At 41.9% G+C, this 22,002-nt stretch overlaps 1 protein-coding gene across 1 annotated transcript in view; it reads right to left on the reverse strand.

Annotated features, from left to right (window-relative positions):
- The window catches only part of satb2 (SATB homeobox 2), a 45,096-nt gene extending 23,701 nt beyond the window's left edge, over nt 1–21,395 (reverse strand). Inside the window, exons 1-4 of the mRNA XM_074695002.1 lie at nt 21,368–21,395; nt 17,623–17,766; nt 6,885–7,100; nt 3,185–3,370 (exon numbers count right to left, since the gene is read on the reverse strand). Of these exons, the coding sequence (XP_074551103.1) occupies nt 3,185–3,370; nt 6,885–7,100; nt 17,623–17,766; nt 21,368–21,395 (574 nt within the window). The remainder of the gene's footprint in view (nt 1–3,184; nt 3,371–6,884; nt 7,101–17,622; nt 17,767–21,367) is intronic.
- Between the last annotated feature and the right edge of the window lie 607 nt (nt 21,396–22,002).

A 22,002-nucleotide genomic window follows, 5' to 3' on the forward strand; every position in this document is an offset into this window, starting at 1 on the left:
GTAAGGATGTAAACAACAGCTCCATTCATTATTATCTCCAGTAGACAGGTGAACAAATAAAGCACACCTCTATTTCTTCCTGTTGTACCATCATGACTCACACAGCAAGCACTGAAGTGTCCATGACAATAAAATCAGGCTTCTGAGGCTTACAGATTTCATTCAAAGACAAACTTAGAACAGTTTCCAGAAAGTTTGAGGACATTAAAAGTCCTTCAACATAGGAAGCTCACAGGAGGAATTGTCAAAGATGTGGGGAGGCTGATGGATGTTTCTGTGTTAATAACTGGTCTATACTGATAAGCGTGACTTCACAATAAAAAAAAACTAAATGCAGCAAGATAGTACGACATTTGAAGAGCACGTCCTCGAATTTGCATTCAAACATTCACTCTAACTTCTGGAACTGTCTCCCTCAACCCTCGATGACAGGCTCCACCACCTGCATGTCTACCCTAGACCACACATGAAAGAAGATGGATACATGACAACTTCCTAAAAGTGATGCCAAAACATTTCAAGCTCCCCCTGCTGAGTGGCTCCAGTATAGGTCGTGTCTTCTATACTTCAAATAAGATTTTCTCAGACATGGTTTCTGATTCTATGGCTACATTTATAAAAAAGTTTGCTTTGAGGTTATTTGTTAATACAAAAAGAGGAGTTGTGACGTCATGATTGACAGTTGTGTTGACTAATGAGGCCCTTGTAGTACCGTGAGCTCCAGATTATCAGAGGAAACGAAACAAACACCAAAACAAGAGTCACTGAACTGTCTATACATTAGATCTCTGTCTATTTTGTACTGGTTAATAGAATAAAAACCCATGCCTAGGACTTATTTGGATGATTAAAAGACAGTTAAGTGCTTCTTAAACACCAGACACCAGATTTAACGATGTATATGAAATCCTGAGGTCGACTGTTGATGCAGCAACTTAATAAATCACAACTCAACAACAGACTGAGGCTCAAACCAAACCCCGCCACCCTCTGTGTCCTCGTTTACTCCCACAAATCCTCGTGCACTTGACTTCTGAGTGTCACTTTTAAGTTTGGCGTGTATTATCCTGAAGCAGGTTTGAGATGAGAAACGGGACAGTTAAGAGAAAGCAGAGAGGTCAAGAGTACACACTATGCCTCAGGTGGGCTGAGGGCTGATAAGAGCTGCTGGCCTTGAGGCTGTAAAGGGATTACCTGTGACTGTGGTTATGGGATGTGGAAAACACACACTGATACACACACACATGCACCCATGCAGCTCTGCAGCGTTAATTCAAAAGAGACCTAGTTGATTGCTCACACACACACACACACACATATACACACATTCACACACACAGAAACACAAACGCTGCAGCCAGATCTCTAACAGATGGGGATCTCCCACCGTCTTCACTCTGTTGCGTTACTAGTGTTGCTCGCTGTTGTTTCCATTTTATTTCGATGTGAGGCAACTTCCCCAGATGGCATTTTCTGCATAGTTGAGAAAAGACAGCAGTAAACGACACTGTCCTGCTGCAGATGACTACCATGTGTGTGACAATAAATTACAGAGTTTTTCTTTTGCTCTGCTTCATAAACATTCTCACACATACTGTACACACACACACTTGCACACACAGAGTGTATTTTGGTCTTGTGGAGACATTCCTGTCCGGCTCTTTGTTGTTGTGTCTTTAATGAATTTTACAGGCTTTGTCTCTGTCTTAGTTGTGTTTTTCAAACATTCTTGTTCTTATTGCCGCTCTGACAGTTCGCCGTCAGCCCTGAACGGTCGACCTTAAGTCCAGTGTCAGTCAGAGTGTCCTCCCACAGGTCACCTCTGTCCTGTGTGGATTTTGTTTCTGACTAAGAAGTTTAAAGTTTACACAGTGAGAGAACCATGACTTTTATTAATGTCCTCTGTGAGCCTACTTCATACAAACCGAAGCTAAGCCAAAGAAGTTTAAATGACAATATAGAAACAGGATTTAGAAAACACTGTTTGTATGTATTTATGTGCAAAGTTTAGACTCAGTTATCTGCACAACCCATGATTACAGCGTTGTGACGAAGCGCTCATGTTTCATGGAGTCACTCCTCCAACAAACAATTGTGTCAACACTTAAAAGTTTGGTGGCATCAATTTACTGTCTCAGGATTTTCAAAGCAATGATCCTTTCATTTGTTTAGTTTGGATAAAAACAACTCAACCGGCGAGGCTACCCAACAACCTTCTTCAAGTTACTTTGTGTTTCAGTTTAACCGAACACAACTTCTGCTCAGTCTGAGAAATTTTAGTCCTGAAGAATGACTAAAATTTGCAACTTTTTCAGCCAATTTGTAAGCTTGAAGAATCAAGAGGTAAATTCTGTCCAAGCTAAGAGTGTAAGAAAGTGGAAAAAGCTTAATAGTGCATGTTTTCTTTAAAATTGTGATATTAAACATAAGTTTTGCTGTTTAGCTAAGCCAAGCATTAAGACTTGAAATAGAGGAAACAGCTAGCTTAACTCTTTCTGGAACCATCACAATCTTTTTTATTTATTTGTTCAACCCGTCATAAAATGATGTGAGTTACTGCCCATTCAATGCATAGTGAATTCATAGTTGCATTTGTGCAGACACAGGGCTACTCGGACCTGCAGCATTTGCAAAGGCATTGATTTAACTTTACGATTACCTACATACTTACCTTTCTACTTAATGATTAGCTAAACTGTAGCATCATTCAGGATCCGCATGTCCCTTCTGGGAAAACTGAACAAGCTGTTCCCTAAAAAAGCCTGATCCTGACTATTCCTCTGAGAACACAGGGACAGATTTATAAACACAATCCTGAGGTCAGCTGTTGTTGCAACAACTTGAAACTTTATAAATTACGATTGAAGCGCCGCCTGAGGCTCTAAGAACATCCCACAGCGAGTCAAAACTTTTAATACTCTTGAATGTTGCTGTTAGATCTCTTTCTTAACAAGATATAGTGAAATCTGCAACACTGGGTTCATTTTTATTATTTTCATTTCAACAGTTTAGTAAAAGTGCAAGAGCATTAAATGGTGTTTTATTCCTGTTGATAGACTTTGGTAGATTTTGCACCAAAAGACTAAGTTTTTACTGCACAGGAAGGCAATCATCCCTGTTTTTGGACTCTGAAGTCTAAGGTTTTTAAATCATTGTGGTGGTTCGCAGTGTGTCTCTGACTGACCGTGAGCCTGTGCGGCAGAGCTGTGTGAGTATCCCAGGGCAAGCAGCGCTGTCTCCACCAGCTGAGAGAAGAGGATATCCTTCCTGACCAGGACAAACTCTGCATGCTCCTCTCGGCCATCACATCCCTCCGCCTGAATCCCTCCATCCGCCTGCTCCACCACGCAGAAAACTGGAATCATCAGCCCTGGTGGACAGAAAACAGAGGACATTTCAGACTTACTATCTCTTTATCTTTGTTTTGCACAGCAGATGACTTCTTAGGATGGATTCATGTGAAAAAAGCATGAACTGTGAAAGAGCCATTTACTTCCAGGTATTTTATCTAACGGCTTATTAGATAGGACGTCATAATAATAACAGCTATGCAAAAACTATTCAAATAAACAGATGAGCTGCAGAAAACATCAGGAGGAGCTAATAACTGACAGAATAGGCTGAAAGTGGAGATTTAAAGCTTAAAAAATAAACTCTGAGTGAAGGGGGTAATACTGATATTATTCTCAAAGCTGTAAATTCAGACCAGGTGAGGAACAAACCACAACGAGCAGCACGCTGGAGATTTCACACTCCTAAGCTTCTGCATAACTCTTTGCAGCACCTCACAGTGCCACATATGGAAGATTAAAGTGAGAACAATCATGTTAATCCTCACATAAAGAGGAATTTATCATTATTGTGGGTTTGGACTCATTGCTCAGTCATCTGTGTGTTTTATCACACGGCTTCTCAGCGTGAGGTTATCACAACCCAGATGACTAAAATGCTGGATGTCACTGACTTCTCAACAATCATCCCTCCGTCTTCCCGAAACAGTAACACAGATTATCATTTATTCACTTTCTGATCTGCCACAAATATGACTGAGTCACAGAAACTGAGATGAGATGACAGGAAACACTTCACATCCAGAGGAACAGCTTCTGTGGGGCTCTCTGATGGCGTCTGACTTTACGTCTCACATAAAACTGTCTCTGAAATTAACATAATTGTGCTTAAAAGTCATTCAGAGCAGTTTAAAACATGAGTAATGCTTTCCTTTCTCTACTGAATGAATTTCACCAAACCATCGGTAAAAAGAATACTCAACTGCGATTTAACTCCTGTTTCCTGCAGAACACATTCAATTCAACACATCAAAACCAGTATTTTATTGGATACATAATAACTGTTATCCTCCTTATTAATTACTGTAGCATGCACAAACATTTGGTTCTCAAACATCACAGCTGAATGACAGGGGTTCATTCTGATTGGCTGGCACAGGTTTTAGGTTTAGAAAGCACTGCCATGTATGGGTTTGGCATGCTTTAAACCATGGGAGGACGTGTGAACAAAAGTATTTTTAAAAACAAATATTCATTTTTTGGAAATACTTGGCTCAGACAGCCTTGAAATGTTTGAAATCTCATGGACAACATTTACTTTTGATATCACCTTGTTTAGGTACATCCATGAATGCTAAGAAGCCTGACACCAGATGAACATTTTTTAATGGGAACCGTCTTTGAATGTGATATCTAGTTCCTGATAATACCCTCCTGGTTCCAAGTGAAGGTAAAACCTGCCATTAGTCTCCTTCACTTTCACCTGTTTCATTTGAAAGAATCTTTATTTCCTTTCTACTTTTTATTTTATTGGAGGGTTGAAATATTTCAGCCACTGAGGCACTTGCTCTGCCCTAGTGTTTGGGTTTCTGGTCCCGTGAAGTATCTGATTCCCACATCCTCCGTGTCCTCCTGGCTCCGTGCTGTAATATCAATCCTTCCTCTTCAATATCCGCCTTTTTCCTAAAAGGCTTTTGGTTTTGGGCCACCTGTCAACTGCCAATTAATTAGAGCTCTCTGAAGAAATGATGGACTGAGAGCATTAGGCAGCGTCCCAGCACTAATAACACAAGGCACGGATACCACACGCACACATGTGTCGGCTTTTCCCAGCATGCACTCACACACACATGCACAATCCTCAGATCCATCCCACCCGTTGTTTTAATCAGTCAATTCCTCTATTTCTATTTCCTCCTCATTAATCACCCGGCTCCCAGTCCTCCAGGCTCTCATGGAGTGAATTACACACTGGAGCACCGTGCCAATTCAAGTAAGTGAATTTCCCCCAACAGGGAAATATAACTGTCAACACAGAGCGGCTCCCTCCGACCAGCTCCCTCTCTCCCTCTCCGCCATCCTGTGATTCGCTCGCTCACTCACTGTATGATCTGGTTTGGATGATGTGATGTTGCCTCAAACCTCTAATCCCTCTAATATGTACGGGGATGACTGAGCGGGGTTTTAAAATAAGATGTGTATGTCATTGTGTGTGATACTGGGTGAGTGTGTGTTTAAGCTGTGTGTCCTGGGCGTGAGTGTCACAGCGTGGAAGTGTGTGAATGTGGACATATGTGGGGTGTGTGTGTGAGAATGTGAAGTTGTGTGTTTGGGGACTGAATGCTGCTCTTCGCTATTTGCATGTGTGTTTTTTCATGTGTGTGTGGCCCCCTCCTCGCGGCAGCAGTGTGGTTTGGAGGAGACACGTCGAGTTTCCTGTCTTCAAAGAAAACCTGTCATTATTACAGACCAGCAGGAAACCCCGTCCTCCTTTCCTCCTCTGAGTCCCGCCCTTGAACCTTGTCATGTCTCTCAGAAACTTCTCTTCGTTTTCTTCTTCTTCTTCTTCTCCTTCTTCTTCTTCTTCATTAACGTTAAGCCCTCATTGATTCTGCGGTTGGACCTGAGCTCCTTGTTGATTTTGTGTTCTCTGTAACTCTTCCAAAGCTCAAGTCGAGTTTATCTTTACAAACCAAACTTTGTGCAGAAGTCTTGCTGGAGCTGTTCTGGTGCCAGAAGCCAAAACTGGCCCAAGAACAAGGGTTGCAAGCAGTCGCCAACAGCACCAAGTTCTGGAGTTGCTGCTGCCTTAAATCCTGAATGTGTGACAACTAATAATCACTGGAAATGCACAAAACTCCAACTTAAGTTGCTGAAGAGTCGTAAAGTGAGTTGTATCATTCATCTCTACAGGCCTCTCTTGGATTTCTCCGATGCACTGTTGCATAAAATATTTTTAGTCTTTCAGGAATATCCAGAAAGAAAAATTAATTTCCCCTCAAAGGATTCACAGAAATATGAAGGTTATTTCTGCACCACAAACCTCCACACAGAAGAATAAATGCATGCACACGTGCACATGCATAAACAAGGAATAACTTTCACAATGAATGCGGGATCGATAAGCTGGAGTGAGTTGTATAAATCTTGTTTATATGGAGCAATCTCCTTTATTTGGTGAGTGTGTATTATACAGTTCCCTCCTGACTTATAGATTATCAGAAACAGCTTGCCTCCTCCTCCTCCTCCTCCAGCAGCAGCAGCAGCAGCAGCAGCAGCGACACGCTTCAAACACAGCAGCTCTGAGCCAAACTCAGATCACGGTCAGGATCAGGCTCTCAAAACATTTAATTTAAAGACTTTCTGACAGTGTATAAGTAAAGTTTGGTCACAGACTTTGTCACTAATCTTCCAGGTCAGATGTTTCTTCTTGTGCTTAAACTCATGTTTCATGTTTAAAGCTTCAGTTTGGATTTTATTTATGAATGCAAACTTTAAATGTGTTGAAAACCTGTTTAACTAAAGCTTGTGGCGGTGAGTTTGTCTTGTTTAAAAAACACCTAGATCTTGTCTCTTTTGATCTTTGTCTCTTACCTCCGAGGGGTCTCAGCTGGGCTCCGTTGTGGCGTATTCGTGGCCCAGTGGGGCTCCCGTTGAGCTCCAGTCGGCCTTTCTTCACAGGTGGTGGGAGTCCACTGAGGTCTGGGCTGCCCCCCCTCCGCTCAGGACTGTCCTGGGTGATGGGACTCTCTCCTCCTCGCTCCATCCTCCTCCACACCCCCAGAGGAGTTCCAGCCAGAGAGAACGAGTCTGAGGAGAGGTGAGAGGATAAATGAGGCTGTAAGTTTTGGCTGTGTATTAAAAAGGAAATCATATCAGAGCTTTAAATTCAACAGATCAACAGAATGAACTCTGTCTGATTCTTCAGTCAGAACCCAGTTTCTGTGTCACTTTATTGTTGTCCCAAACAAACTGAAACACATCAGTGAGCCACACTCCTGCACTGGTTGACGTACTTTGTTAACCTAATGAAAACACACTGTAGATTATTTAGACTGCATCCCACACACACCCTCCTGCTGCCCCACATATCCATTAGAGCACCAAGCACCACTAATCATCCGCTGCAGAAAATAGTCCCTGTTACAGAGAACACCTTCCTCCTGCTTCAGTGAAGTTCACAAAAACAAAGAGTCAACACTATTCCCCTAGATAAAACTTATACTAAACTCCAAAGCAGCTCCAAATATTAGAAAATAAGACCAAGGTTGAAAAAGGATCTGAATCCACCTTTAAGTGGTAAAAGAGCAAATCATCTCCAAGATTTCTGGGACTCTGTCTCTGAGATGCTGAGGCTTTGTTGGCCTGTTCGTCTGCACATTAGACTGTAAGGTTATCGATTTGCATCTTCCTGAAGAGACCAGGGAGTACCACAGGTTGTATAAAATATGGACATAGTCTCCGCAGCATCACCTGTCTGTTCCTGATGCAAAGTAATGATCGTTGGCAGGGGCCATATTGGATTTTATGAAGGCTTTGAGCTTCCTTTTAACAGCTATAGGGCACCTGTCAGTCACATGAGCTGAGCTGTGCCTCTGATTGGACAAACTTGTGATCATAATATCATCTAAACTGCAGAGTAAGAAAAAAAATTCACCTCCTATTCAGTCTGTGCCGATAGCAAAATTAACATTTCAGACCGAAGCCGTTTTTAATGATGTTAAAGTCTGTTTTTTATGGCTTGGTGTGTACATGGTTTCCGGTCTTTCAACAGCCAGCCTCAAGCAGTTTCTTGAAGAACAGTGACTTTTAGCACTTCCACATAGGCTTCATTTTGCTCAAATGGATGTTGCACCTTGAAGAGTATCAGAAACAAACAGGTCTAAAAGAAGCAGGCACAGGTGTGTAGTTTAAGGGCCGATACATCCTCACTTTCCCAGCTCAAACCTGTGCACACACACAGACACAGAGTGTGTTTGGGTTTTGTAGGTTCACCATCCTCTGATAAGACAGCAGAAGCCAAATGTCTAATACAGTTAATGTCATCAGAACCTCTGCCAGACCAGACTGGGGGACCAGCCAACATATCAAGAGCCAGCTCACTCAGGCCAAGTGGACTTCTTTTGTTTACATACGAGTCCCCAGATGATTTCTGCCGACACGTGTGACCCTCAGAGGAGAGCAAGGGATCAGAAAGTATCTGAGGAAAACCAGGAAGAAAGAGAACAGAGACTGTGTTTATGTCAGAGGATAAAAGATCCGATTTTAAACTCTGACGGTCTCTGAGAGAAATCCAGCAGAATAAAGGTCATCAACGGTTTGATTAGAAAATGCATCCTCTCCCCTTTCTCCCTCCTCCCGCCTTATTTTTTAATATTTCTGCAGCTTTTACTGCTCGAGCTGTTGCAACCCAGAACAAAAGACAATGTTTGTGTGGTGTTGTCTCCTCTCTCCTCCTCTTTCTTCTCTTCTTTTCTCTACCTTCTTACACAACAACAGCTGAAAAACACCATCCACCACACGCTCTCTAAATCTGAGAAGTATAAAGGGCTCAGGCCGAATGTCAAAATGTACAATAAATTAAAAACATTAGCTTTGGCATGATTAAAAAGTGTGGGAGGCAAAGAGGCCAAAAATGTAAGTGGCAGAGTTTAATAAAAGTGGGTTTAAGAAAAAAAAAAGGAGTTCAAAGTGTTGGGAGCCATAACTCAGGCTGTGCTGAGAAAAAGGGAGGCTTTGTAAATAAATCTAACCACTAACAATGTTGTAGCTATAATAAAGAACAACTGATCGTAACAGAGAAATTCACAGGCGGGTTCAGAGTCTGTCCTGGGAGGCAGATTTCTTCATCTGAATTCTCCTGCAGAGTCGACTTTATCACACAGCAGGTCTTAACCCGCCGCAGCTCCCTGATGATCCCTATCACGACCCCGGCCTGCGACATCTCACCATCTAACCTGTGCTTTTCATGCATGTGTACAAACATTGTGACAGACACTCAGTTTCCCAGCATCAGCTTATCTCCAAGCACGTCTGAGATGGAGGAAAAAAATTTACAAGGTGCAGGTTTAATGCAACTGTTGCTTCTTTTTTATTCCACTGGAAACATGTGAAACCAGGTGAAAGGTGACATCAAACCTTTTCTTCCTGACTCTGAAAGTCTTGACATGAGTCTTTAATTCAACATCTTGAGAAAAGCAGACACAAAATACCACCTTAAATGTCAAATAACGTCAGATGCAGAGGATTTTTAAGTGTTTTAATGCAGAAGACTAAAAGTAGCTCCTCCTAAGCGTCAGCTTATATAAGGCGACTTCATAAAGTGTTCAGTGACTGAAAAACCTTCCACAGAGAGCTGACAGCATGCAAATAAGATCTAAGGTGTGGACGTGGGCGTCTGATGCACAGCAGAGAATCGTCCTCCTCACATACTGATAAATGTTAATCTCTTATTACGGGTGTGTTGAGCAATAACGTCCTGATCTGAGGATCGTCCTTCCACAGAGTGATAACTCCACACAGAGGGGACACTGTGCGTTAATAACTCTTTAGTTATTGATTCAGCAGCAGAGATATCAGGCGCTGTGAGAGCTATTTTCCTAAATCCATCTGCAGCGCGTTTGATAAGAGTGAAAGCTGAAGCTGTTAATAAAGATGAGATAAGACGAGCTGTTGATTATCTGTTGTGGAGACCAAATGTAATGTCTTATTGATAAGGAGGGGTCATGACACATTTTCAGCATTTACTGCTTCTCTGGGCAACCGTCACACCTCCCTGAGTACAATTATTAATTATTATGGAGAGTATTAGGTTAACCTGAACAGTGTCCTCACAAAGGTTTGTTTACCTCAGGGACTTTTTCTTTCTGTTTCTCATAACCCTGTCGGTCATTTAATATCAATGCTGACTTTTGCAGCCTGTATAAGCAGCTCATGTTGGTCTGTAATCAATGTAGGCCCAGTTAAAGTACTTACATACTACTACTACTCATGCAGCCCCCTTCAATTCCTCCTGCTGTCATTGGTTGATCAGCGGTTCTATCCAAAGTCTCTTTGTCCAACAGCACATTGGCATGCTCTCAGTGTTAGCCTATTGTTTGTCCGCGCTGTTTTTAAATATGAGCATGTCCTCCATGCTGATGATCCATACATCTCTTACAACTCTTCATCTCCCTCGGGCTTTGCAAAATCATCATCTGCTGCTCAGACAACTACAGATCTCTCATTGCAAGTTTTTCTTTCCTTGCTCATTAGCCTTGGTAAAATTGTTAAAATGCTAATAATAAATTTAACTTTAAAGCAGCTGGAAAAAGCAAACATGAGGATACTCAGGCTGCAAAATAACATCTAAAACCTGAACATGAAGGCAGAAGAAGCAACATTATATAACAAAATAGGAGAAAAGACTTATCAGATGGGACTTTATCATCAAGCATTGATCAGGAGAGAATCATATATTTCATTCTTCAAGACTTTCTGATGCAAAGAGGAGAAAATAACCTCCCCTCACTCTCCCTCTGCTGTTTGTCCCGCATTGTGTTTGATTCTGGGACAACCTCATGTTTTGGTGATAAGCCACTCTATCAAATTCCACATTATTACACGTTCCAGACATAACAAATACACACGCAGAGCCAAAGACGGCAAAGATTGCAGAGCCAAAAAAGCAGACACACCCAAAGAAAATGGAGGAGTAGGACGGGACGACAAACACACCTATAAACAACGTGTCCAGCTCAAAGACGTAAACACACACAAACAGAGGCTAACGTGTAATTCAAAGCCAGTCTAAACTCTACAAATCAGACGCCTGACTAACACTGATTGGTACTTCCATCAGTGTGAAGGATACACGCTGTGATGAGCTGTGGGACGAATGGCAGGGGGGCTGCTCTGAGGGTGTTTTCTTTGCATCACTCTCACTTATTATTTTATCTCACATGGATCAGAGTTCGTCAGAAAAACAGTCTAAAACATCTCGGATACCGCCTCGAATCTGGAGAGCATCTCAGTATCTGCTCTCATCTCATACTTTTAGTCCTAAATGTGCTTCTTTTCCAGATTAAATCTTCTTTAACTCTCCAAAATTGCAGCTGACATGGGAAACTGTTCAAGCCACTTTGGTACTACTAAAGCTAAATCAAAGTGTTTGAAATCAGCACAAAGAACTGACTTGAGCAGCTACAAATGTTAGCTTAGCTTGGGTTTCAAGTTCAGGATTCTCTCAGTGTTTGCTGATCATGAAGCTGACTGTGTGTCAAAATATCTGCTCTATTAAAATGTGAATTTATAATCTTTAATCCTGACTGTCAGAACAATGATCTGTTAAATTTACAGCATTCATTCTCTCTCTTCACATTTTTTATTTCTTACACACAGGAACCAGGTAGGGATCATATCACAGCCGAGAAAAACTCTTGTTTCTTTCTAAATTAAATTCATAAACCAGCATCAGGAGGAAAGAATCATTTCAGGAGAATCACTTAAAGTTTTGACTTAAGGCCCTTTGTGAAGACAGGACGCGAGCGAGAAGGAAAAATCCAGAAGAAAAGACAGAGCAGTGGAGTTAAAGCTGCTGAAAGGAGTCGCTGTATGAAGGAAACACACACACACACACACACACACACACACACACACACACAGATAACTTAAGAGCGATCTGCTTGTGAGAAGTAGAAAACAAAGAGCTGTAAACACAAACAGATTTAAAAGAAGAGTAATTTTGAGGATAAAAAGCAACCAGCTGGAGAGCAGGATCACGTTTGTTTGATTTCAGAGTTTTAGAAATAAATAAAACTGACCTGAAGCCAAACTCGCAGCTTATCCTGCTCTAACTGCCTCTGCCGTATCTGTTCTACTGTTACGATACGTGTCTGCTGAAGAAGGGTTGTTCCTTTCACATGCAAACCACACACGCACGCACACACACACAGAGTGACCTGTGAGGGCATTATTAGCACTGATAGCAGGGGAGAATGAGAGAGGCGTCACCCTCTATAGGAAAATATTCAGACACGGCTGCTCTTCCCTAGATCCACTTTTATAGCTGGTTATCAAGCTATTGGTTAATGCTTGTTCCCTGCAGCACAGATAAAGAGAGGAGGAGGAGGAGGAGGAGCAGGGGTATTAACACACACACTGAATGCATGCATGAAGGTTTGCAAAGGGATTAGGACCAAGTGGCTGAGAAATGAAACCTCTGTGAAAGTGTAACCACTTGCAGTCCCATAAATGTCCACTAGAGCCATGCCCCAAAAGTGAGTCAAGCTCCAAATGGCCTCATGTTAAACCTTTCTGCAGAAATAAACACATTTACAGCCTGGAACTAAAACAGTCTGTCCCTCTGTGGCGCATTTCTCTCATTTCTTTACATGTAGAATTAGGTGGTGTGACCTCTTTGATTGACAGGTATCCCCTGAGCTAATTCGGCCCCTGAATATAAACAGTGGAGCTAAGATTAAGATTTGCTGCTGTGCTTAAAAAAATTCTCCTCACGTTTACTTTGTCAGCCAAGTGCTAAAAGTTCACGTTAATGTTATCTTATTGGTTCTGCACCAGATGATGCACCCAAACATTGCAGACAACTGTTGTAATGCTGCAGTTTAAACAGCATGTTGCATTGCTAGATGCAATCACAGCTTCCACCAGAAACAGTCTTCTGTAAGCGTGGCGTTTCAGCTCTCCAGCAGGCTACAGAATTAACCTCAGGTTCAAACTGTTAATCTTTGATTAAATGCTGATTTCTCACCCCTCCCTCCTCTCCAGCTCCTCTCGCATCCAAACACTAGCCCCCTGATAAAGACAGCAACATGATAACGGCTGAAATGCTGAACTCAAGCATCAGTGAGGAAGTTGACAAACCAATCAGCTACGTGAATTAGTCATACAGCCGGGACATAAAGGAAGCTGTTTTCAAAAGCCTGAAGCCAGACTTGTTTCATAAATAATAAAAATGAAAAACAAAACAGTTATTTAAAGCCTGAAAACAAACGCAGGAACAACAATTTAATGAGGCTGTTTATGAGAAATGATTGCTGCTTTTGGGAAGGTCGCATGATTGTGAAATTTGCTGTTTATGACCATCAGATGTTTGATCTGAGAGTGGTGTGAAGTGTGAGAGAGGGGGAGGTCTTTATAAGCAAAATGCATGACTTAAGTTCTGTTTGTAGCCCTGAAGGGGGTCTGCATGGGCGTGCATACACAAACACATTTAAATAAGAGAGGTGAGGGGTTTCAGGGGGACTACATCGGGCCTTCTGGCAATCATGTTTGTCTCTTGTTAACTTCTCATTTGATTATTCAGCATGAAGCAGCATTCATGACCTCGCCCTTGTAGCTATAGAGGATGCATACTAATGTGCGCGCGCACACAAACACACACACAGTAAGCCACACAAACCACAGCCAGCATGCTACACAGACGCGCTGCTTTAACACTTCCAGAGACCACACACTGACTCACATCCCAGCCACACAGCAACAGCAACAGCAGCAGCAGCAGCAGCAGCTGCAGTGTCAGAGGGGATGAACAGGAGAAAGTAAAAACACTCAGAGTGGACCAAATGAAAGTAATGACAGGACACATTGGCTGTGAGTTTTCAGAAGAGTTCTTGTCATGTTTGGGGGAATTAAGGTTTCTATTCCTGCCCAGAAGAAACCGTCTGAGTTCACTCTACACACACACACACACACACACACACACACACACACACACACACACACACACACACACACACACACACACACACACACACACACACACTGATGCCAAACCCTCCACCACAGCTCACACCAGCCTCACCAGAGTGGGAAGGACGAGCTGGAAAACCTCTCAGCATCCACTTCCCAGAGCTTCCCCCAGTCACATCAGGCCTTAAAGAACATTAATTTATATTTAGATGAAATATGCTCGGCTCAAAATGAATGAGAGGCGTTATGAGAAGAGATCAGAGAGCGACGCCTTGAGAGGCAGAAAGAGAGAAGAGCATCATTAGAGAAGCTTCTCTCTGCCCACAGAGCTGCTCTGCTATCTAATCTGCAGTTTAATAACGCTGACACACCCTTATTACGTGTCAACGAAGAGCTGGTTCACACACACAGGGATACAAACACACACACACACATACATACACACACACACACACACACACACACACACACAAAGGCAGAAAGACAGAGGGGTGCAGAAATATCAAAATGTGGAACTCAAAGATTTTTTTTTTACCTCTGGGTTTAAATTAAATCTCTTTTATTAATCATTATTTTGTATCATTACAGTATACAGAGTGTAAAAGAAGCGTGTCTTTTTTATTATTTTTAACTTCTTCTCTATTATACTGTCTGATTTTTTATTTCCACAGAGAATAACATGAGGAAAATGTCAACTGAAAAAAGTGAGTCATTCAGCCAACTCAGGTAAATTTTATTCTGCTAACAATCAGTTTTAAAGTTATGCTTCAAAATATGAAGATTGTTAGTGGCTTTAAAAGTCTTCGCTTAAACTTAAACTTGATGAACTTGGTCAGGTTTAAAAAACCCAAACAGAAGGATTTAAATATATTAGGATTTATGCATTATTTCATTTGAACATTTGATAGGGTTCCTTCTTTTTGAGCGATGTTTGAGCAGAAATTTTAAGGATACACGGCCCAATTTTTTTTGTTACAGCTTTAATTCAATAACATGCTTATATACAACTTTCTATGGTGTTTACTTCACTGGTTTGTGTGTTCTTGTTTTAACATTTGGATTTAATCACGTGTTAAATGCTGCTTTTGTGTCTTGTATAAGCTCTGATTCAGGAGGGTTTAAAAAAATCATTTATATTTAATTTCTAGTTTTATTTTTCTGCATTATTATTATTATTATTATTATTATTATTATTATTATTATTATTATTATTATTATTATTATCATCATCATTATTACTATTATTATTATACCTGGCACTTTGCTTTAAGGTGTTGAAATTAGTAAATGACACACAACGAAACCTAGAGTTTAAACATTAACGTTATGTTTTTGTTAATATAATTACTTTTTCTTTTTTATTTCAATAGGAAGCTTAAGTTTTGCTCCTCAAACTTAAACCGTAGATAATGTCCGTGTCTCCCTCAACTCCACCACACACACGCACGCACACACTCTGTCTTTCTCTCTCAAACACACGTACATTGTAGAAAAACCAAAGAAAACGTCACTAACACTTTTTTTACCAATGCAAACTCTTCCTCATGCACGCTCCTGAACACCCCCTCCTCACTTTGACGTCTTCACTGAGTCTGCGCGATCTGTCAGTTTTTCTCTTTTTTTCTGAAACGTGATGTGTGCAAACCTGAAGCTGACAGCCTGCAGGCCTCAAACCTGCACAAAGTCTCCATCAAAACGAGTGAAACCAATCCGTTTCTCCTCGCTGCAGCTCCAAAATAAATCCCGTTTTTCATGATCCTGCTGCGGATGTTTTAGTGCGAAGCGAAGAGGCTTTAAAGGAGGACAGAATGGGTCCAGATTGATGTACAAAGTGGTGCCACGCAGCAGATATTAAAACTCAATTAATTATTATGTTTGAAGAAATTATTCCAGAACCACTGGGGTCATAAAATCTCGCTCCTTTCCTGCTCTTGACTAAAAATTTTCAGGGCTCAAAAAATATTCACCTCTCCAAAATAAAGTGACAGCTATGTGAACGTGACCCGGCGTTTCGCCGGGATTAATTTAACAAGAGAGAGTTTTGGGCTCCAGCTGGTTTGAAAAACAGTCATCATGCAGCGGTGTGTTTCTGGGGGTCAGAGCGACTCAGAGAAAAAAAGGAGATCAAATACTTTTAAAAGGGAGGAAAGAAAAATCCCCACTTTTCCTGACGCTGTCTCACCTGTGAATTCAGAAGATTGAACTGTCACGCGTAATATTCTCCACGAGGCCGCAGCTTTGACTTCAAGTCTCTCTGTTTAGTCGTGGACTAACGATCGCTCCTGACAGCACGGCCTGTTTCTCATTTTGCAGCCATTTGGCTTCAGTTCCTCCTGGAGGCCTTTTCCAGAATCAGGAACTCGTCTCTGCTCAGAGCTACGCGTTAGGAGTCAAATCTGAGCCCCTGACTCTGAGCCCCTGACTCTGCTCGGTGTCTGAGTCTCAGGTGTTGCAGGTTAAAGGTGCTTGTAGCTGCAGGAGACAGTCTCACCGTGTTCGACACCTCTCTGCTCCCTCACAATGTTTTATTTATTTGCTGTCGCTACAGCAGGAGGACGAGATGCGGAGTGAACCCAAAGTCAGGCTTGAAGCTCCTCGTGTTAAAGAGTAACATGAGTGACACCTCTCACAGAAACACAGCTCATTAATTATTTTTGACAAGTTAAAAACACACAGGGCGCAGGCGGTCAGGAGGGACGCTTTTTACATTTTTCACCCGAAAACTGGAGTAAATCTTACCTTACACACACACACACACACACACACACACACACACACACACACACACACACACACACACACACACACACACACACACACACACACATAGAGATTACGTTATAGTGGATGCCATTAAAAAAGTTTTGGTGCTAATTTTCCCGGCATAACTCCAAAACGTCCCAAATAATGAGAAATTGTGATTTTAAATATTAAATGTTGTCTTTCAGTGTCTTTCAATAATTTATTGATTTAAGTGAATTATTGTCATCTTGTTGCAACCCTTCAGGTACTGTCAATTAGTCAGAAAAATTGAATTTATTTCAAGTAAAAGTGCAGGAGATATGAGAGAAATTAAACACTCTGGTTTGGTAATTATCTTTTTTAAAATTTACACACACAAGAAAAGATATATTAAAACATATCACAGAGAAAATCAGCCGGCTAAATATGGAAACAATAAATGATAATATAGATGTATAATTGTCACTATCATTAAAATGATTATTTATTATTATAAATGATGGGGGCTGGATTTTATAATGGTCTAAAAAATGTACAAATGCCCTAAAATGTTTTAAAAGTTATCAATGATAATAATTTATAAATAGAATTACTGATATATAAACTGAAGAAACCGTGAGGCTGATGTAAAGTCATAATTATGTATTATGAACAAAATCACAAACGCAGCATCTTTTATTTTCCTTTTTTCCTTAAACGCATCATTAACACGAACATTTTGTAATTTACACCCATTTCTAACTCGTGTTTGAGTGAATGTGTGTGTAGGCGTGTGTCTTTCTTTCTCTATGTGTGTGTGTGTGTGTGTGTGTGTGTGTGTGTGTGTGTGTGTGTGTGTGTGTGTGTGTGTGTGTGTGTGTGTGTGTGTGTGTGTGTGTGTGTGTGTGTGTGTGTCGCTCACTGTTTACGGCGTGTCTGTAGCGCTGCTGCCCGCTGAGGAGGCTCTGTCCATTGATCAGGAGTATTGAATCCAGGGCTGAGCTGTAGTCCGGCTCCTGGAGACTCTTCTGCGGCGGCGGAGGCTCACTGTGGTCTCTAGCTGAATCTGTATCGTTGAAGGGAGCAGGATCGGACCGGGGGTCCACGAGAGAGAAAGAAAAGTTAGTTGGCTCAGTTCAGGAGACGAGGGCGGATTGGGTGAGAGGACGGCGCGTAAAAAGCAGCGGAAAGTGAGAGGGACGGACTGGGAGGATGCTCGATCTGTGGAGGGTTTGAGGGCGAAGAAAGAGGGATAGAGTCTTTGGGATTAGCTCAGGTGGTCTTTCCTGGATTCTTGACAAAAAAACTTGATGTATTGGACGCTCTCTCACTCTCCTTCTTCTTCCTTTACGCGTTTTCCGCCTTCTCAGCTCAAAACGCGTCTCTGCTGCTCAAATCTGCGCTCCTCTAAACTCATAGCTCCATCTTCGCGGGAAATCAAACGAAAGGGACGAAAAAACTGAGAGGAAACAAACAACACCAGGACCGTGAAGGCAGCGCCGGCGTTTGAGGAGCAGTAATAGCGCGATTTATCGGTGCAGAAGGAACGCTTTCTAATCAGAGTGTGTCACTTTCAATCTTTGCTGTGCCAACGGGCGCACTGACTGATAGAGGGAGGAGAGAAGGGAGGAGAGACAAAGAGAGAGAGAGGAAGAGAGAGAGGGGAAGGAGGGAGGGAGCAGAGGGGGCGTTAAAAAACTGATGTGACCCGCAGGAAGCGTTCTGTGGGACGGATCTCTCTCAGGACGCAAAGTGAGACCAAAGAGTCAATCAGAACTATGTTTATGTCATAAAATTGTTCTTTCAGAAGGTTTCTCCGCGTGCCGTGACCTTCCTCTTCCCCTGATGCATCATTCAACTGTCTTTATGTTTAACATAAACAATAGCAATAAATATCTAGATGCTATCTTTCTGGAACCTTCCTCCCGGGGTCATAATGTGGGACTATCACAGAGACCTTGACTTTAATGAGAGACAGCAGATAGAGCATTAGAATATTTCTGTCGGCGCAGCAGAAACTTATCACCCTGCTATCAGGGCTGCAAGTCCTCTCTAATACTTTCACACATGCCAGGATCATCATCCCGCAGGTAATCAGCTCAGGTGAAGTCCACGCGCTTATACGCGTTAATAATTAGCCTATTAAGAAGAGAGCGATAAGAGCTGACGTCTCTACTGACGACATCTATTAAAACCCAAACTTCAGATGTCCCCAGAGCCCAAAGAAAGTCACATCTTCTCCTCCTGCGTCATGATGGAGTTCATTTCCGCGCGCACAGCTGGCCTGGACATCAGCGCGCACACTCTTTACGCACAGACAGATCTGCGTCCTGCTTCAATGTGTGTGTTTTGTAGAGAATCCAATAACTTTTAGCTTCTATTGGGAGATGGAATGTGGTAAAAAAAAATTTTTAGATAAATGTGTGTGTGAGTCTGTGTGTGTATGTGTGTGGACATCGTTTGTGTGCAGATAAACATCCTCACGTTGTCCGATTTCCTTGACAATAAGCTTTATATTTAAAAGAGGTCCAAAACATCAACATTTAAAGATTATTAATTGCAAATAAACCCCGGATGCAAGAAAAAATAAATGACTCTATTCACCCACAGTCATTAAGATAAAGATCGAGATTAAAATCTGTTTTATAAGAGTGACCTTGGACGAGATAAGGAAGCTGTTGAGGGTCAAATGACGCCAAGGACGGACAGGGGTGGTTCTCAATGTAAATTTGCAAAAATAGTTTAAATATCAAGTTAAGAAAAAACGATTTTCATTTAAAATAAATTACAATAATTATGATGGTGATGGAAAAACTAATAATTTAGTCTATGTATTAGGTGTTTTCCTGATAATTATCTACTAAAATAACTATAAGTGAGGCAGAGTTGTATTTAAGAGAAAAAGAAAATTACAACAACTGATAATATGAGAGCATCGTTGTGACAGCCCTTTGTATGAGGTTATAAATAATGTTTCAGTCCTTTTTACGCAGCTCAATTCCTCTTTCTAATTCCCTTGTGCTCTCACAGTTGCACGCAGCTTCGTGCCTGTGGCCTCACGCCTTAAAATGCAGAAATAAAACAAAAGAAGAGCATGCGCAAAACACAACAGAGTCAGAAAACTAAGCCACATGTTAGAAAATGTGTTTCTGTGTCTGTGCGTAAAAATGCGTCCGAGCGTGTTTGCTGCAGGAGCGACGAGTTGGTGCGAGAGGAACCGCGCGGGCACCAGTGACAAGAAGAGAAGGAGGAGGAGGAGGAAAAGGGGGGTGACTGCTTCTTTCTCCTGGACTCCTCTGGCTCGATGGGGCGCTAAAGTGGGGTCAAGTGAGAGAGCGCGCAGCTGTGCCAGACACGAGCTGGAGCTAAGAGACGCGAGGCTGCAGAGGCCTGCTTTGGTTTATGTCCTCGTGATTTGAAGCAATTAAATGAGGTTTACAGAATTCACTGAGTCTACAGACGTAACAGACAGCGTTTTAGACATGATCCTAACCTGATTGTTCCTGGAGTCTCACTCGTTAGCATTATTTTAAAAAATCAAAGATCAATCTCAAGCTGAAACCTCAAACCTGAGGCTACAAACTGTCTCCTCTCTGACTCACCTGTGCGTGGATTCTGTCAGATGTGAAGACACCTGGCTGCTGCTGATCTGCTGCTCTGAGACGCGGAGTGAAGAATTAAGTGGAAACAGTCGGTGGCTTAGAGCCAGCACGCTGCTCGCTGCTCATTCGTCAATAATATTAAATATGATAATGACGGCGAGGATGATGACGATGTACGCGGGGACCTGACGCACACGCGGCCCTAATGGTCACAATAAGGCTCAGAATAGCTCGTTAAACTTCCCAAAGATGATATATCCAAATAAGATCTGGATTGTATCTTGTCGTGATGAAACCTCCCCTCGTCTCTTTTCACTTCTCGCAGTTATTTTAATTTTCAAAGCGCTCATTAGAGGTTTGAAATAAGATCGTTAAAATCCATTTAAAGCTTTATTTCTCGCCACACAGGCCCTAAAACCCAAAGTGTCTGCGGTTTTTGGAGAAGGCGATATTAAGCTTCAAACTTGCCCCCATAATTTAGTGGTGGTGAGGAATTCTTTAAAGCGCAGCATGTGTAGTTTATTTTTATTTATTATAGAGAATTATTTTTACATTCATTAGAAACATCAGGCTGCGTTCACACACTTTTCGTTTTGTTGTTTTTTTTCTGTGACGGTTTTTTTTATTTCTGAGGCAGTGAGGAGGATCATGCAGGTCGTTAAATTTTAACACTCAGGGTTTTCTACACAGATGTATTTTTACTTTGAATAATTTATCACTGCGGATACAAATAAGTCCTGAATGAACACAATTTAACAGTGGAATATCATGCGGAATTGCGCAAATACGTATGCAGATAAGTATACATTTCAAGTAATATTTAAGATTTCAGTAAAAGTTTCAGTAAAAGCTTTTTGATGTGGAGTTTCGCACACAGGTCTAGTCTGAGGATTTAATAAGCGTCACTGTGTGTGTGTTGTATTTGTTCAGAAAAATGTTCTGTTAACTAACTGCATCATGTGCATTTCACCTCATCATGCAAACACTCCGCTGCAGCCGGCGGCGTGAATTATTGACGCCACCGGCAGCAGCAGCAGGGACTCGCTGCTCCGCTGCATCACTTACCGGCTGCTCCTCTCTGTCTATTTTCCATTTCTTGGGGATCTGGGAATCTAAGAACGAGGCCAAACACGCGTAAAAAAAGCTCCAGGAAGAAGAATGAAATATTGATCCCTGAAATCAGCCCGATTGAGACAGATTGAGAGGACTGCTGTGAATAATGGATGTGTTTCTGCAGCCCCACAGCGCGTGTTTAACATGATAGTGATTGGAGAGTAATGTAGGCCACTTACACTTATTGAGAACATATTTATCGTGCAGGTAAGTGTGTGTGTGAGTGTGTGTGTAGCTTGGCCAAGGAGCTCCGTGCTGCGGCCTCTGGCTGACTGAGCACCTCCTCCACACACACACACACACACACACACACACACACACACACACACACACACACACACACACACACACACACACACACACACACACACACACACACACACACACGAAAAGTAGCACGTTTTTTTCAGATTTTCACTCACAGGCAGAGGGATTTGCGGGGAGTGAACGCTTGATTGTGAGCAGAGCACAAAGCTCGTCTAGAAGTTAGAAGTCAGTAGAAAAGTGAAATAATAAATAATCAGAGTGTGTGTGTGTGTGAGCCTTGGTGTAGAGATGACATCACGCACACTTCAATCAAAATCACA

Source organism: Halichoeres trimaculatus, unplaced genomic scaffold, assembly GCF_033239565.1.
Source record: "Halichoeres trimaculatus isolate MK-OKI-2021-1 unplaced genomic scaffold, fHalTri1.1 fHalTri1_scaffold_19, whole genome shotgun sequence".
NCBI classification, from domain to species: domain Eukaryota; kingdom Metazoa; phylum Chordata; class Actinopteri; order Labriformes; family Labridae; genus Halichoeres; species Halichoeres trimaculatus.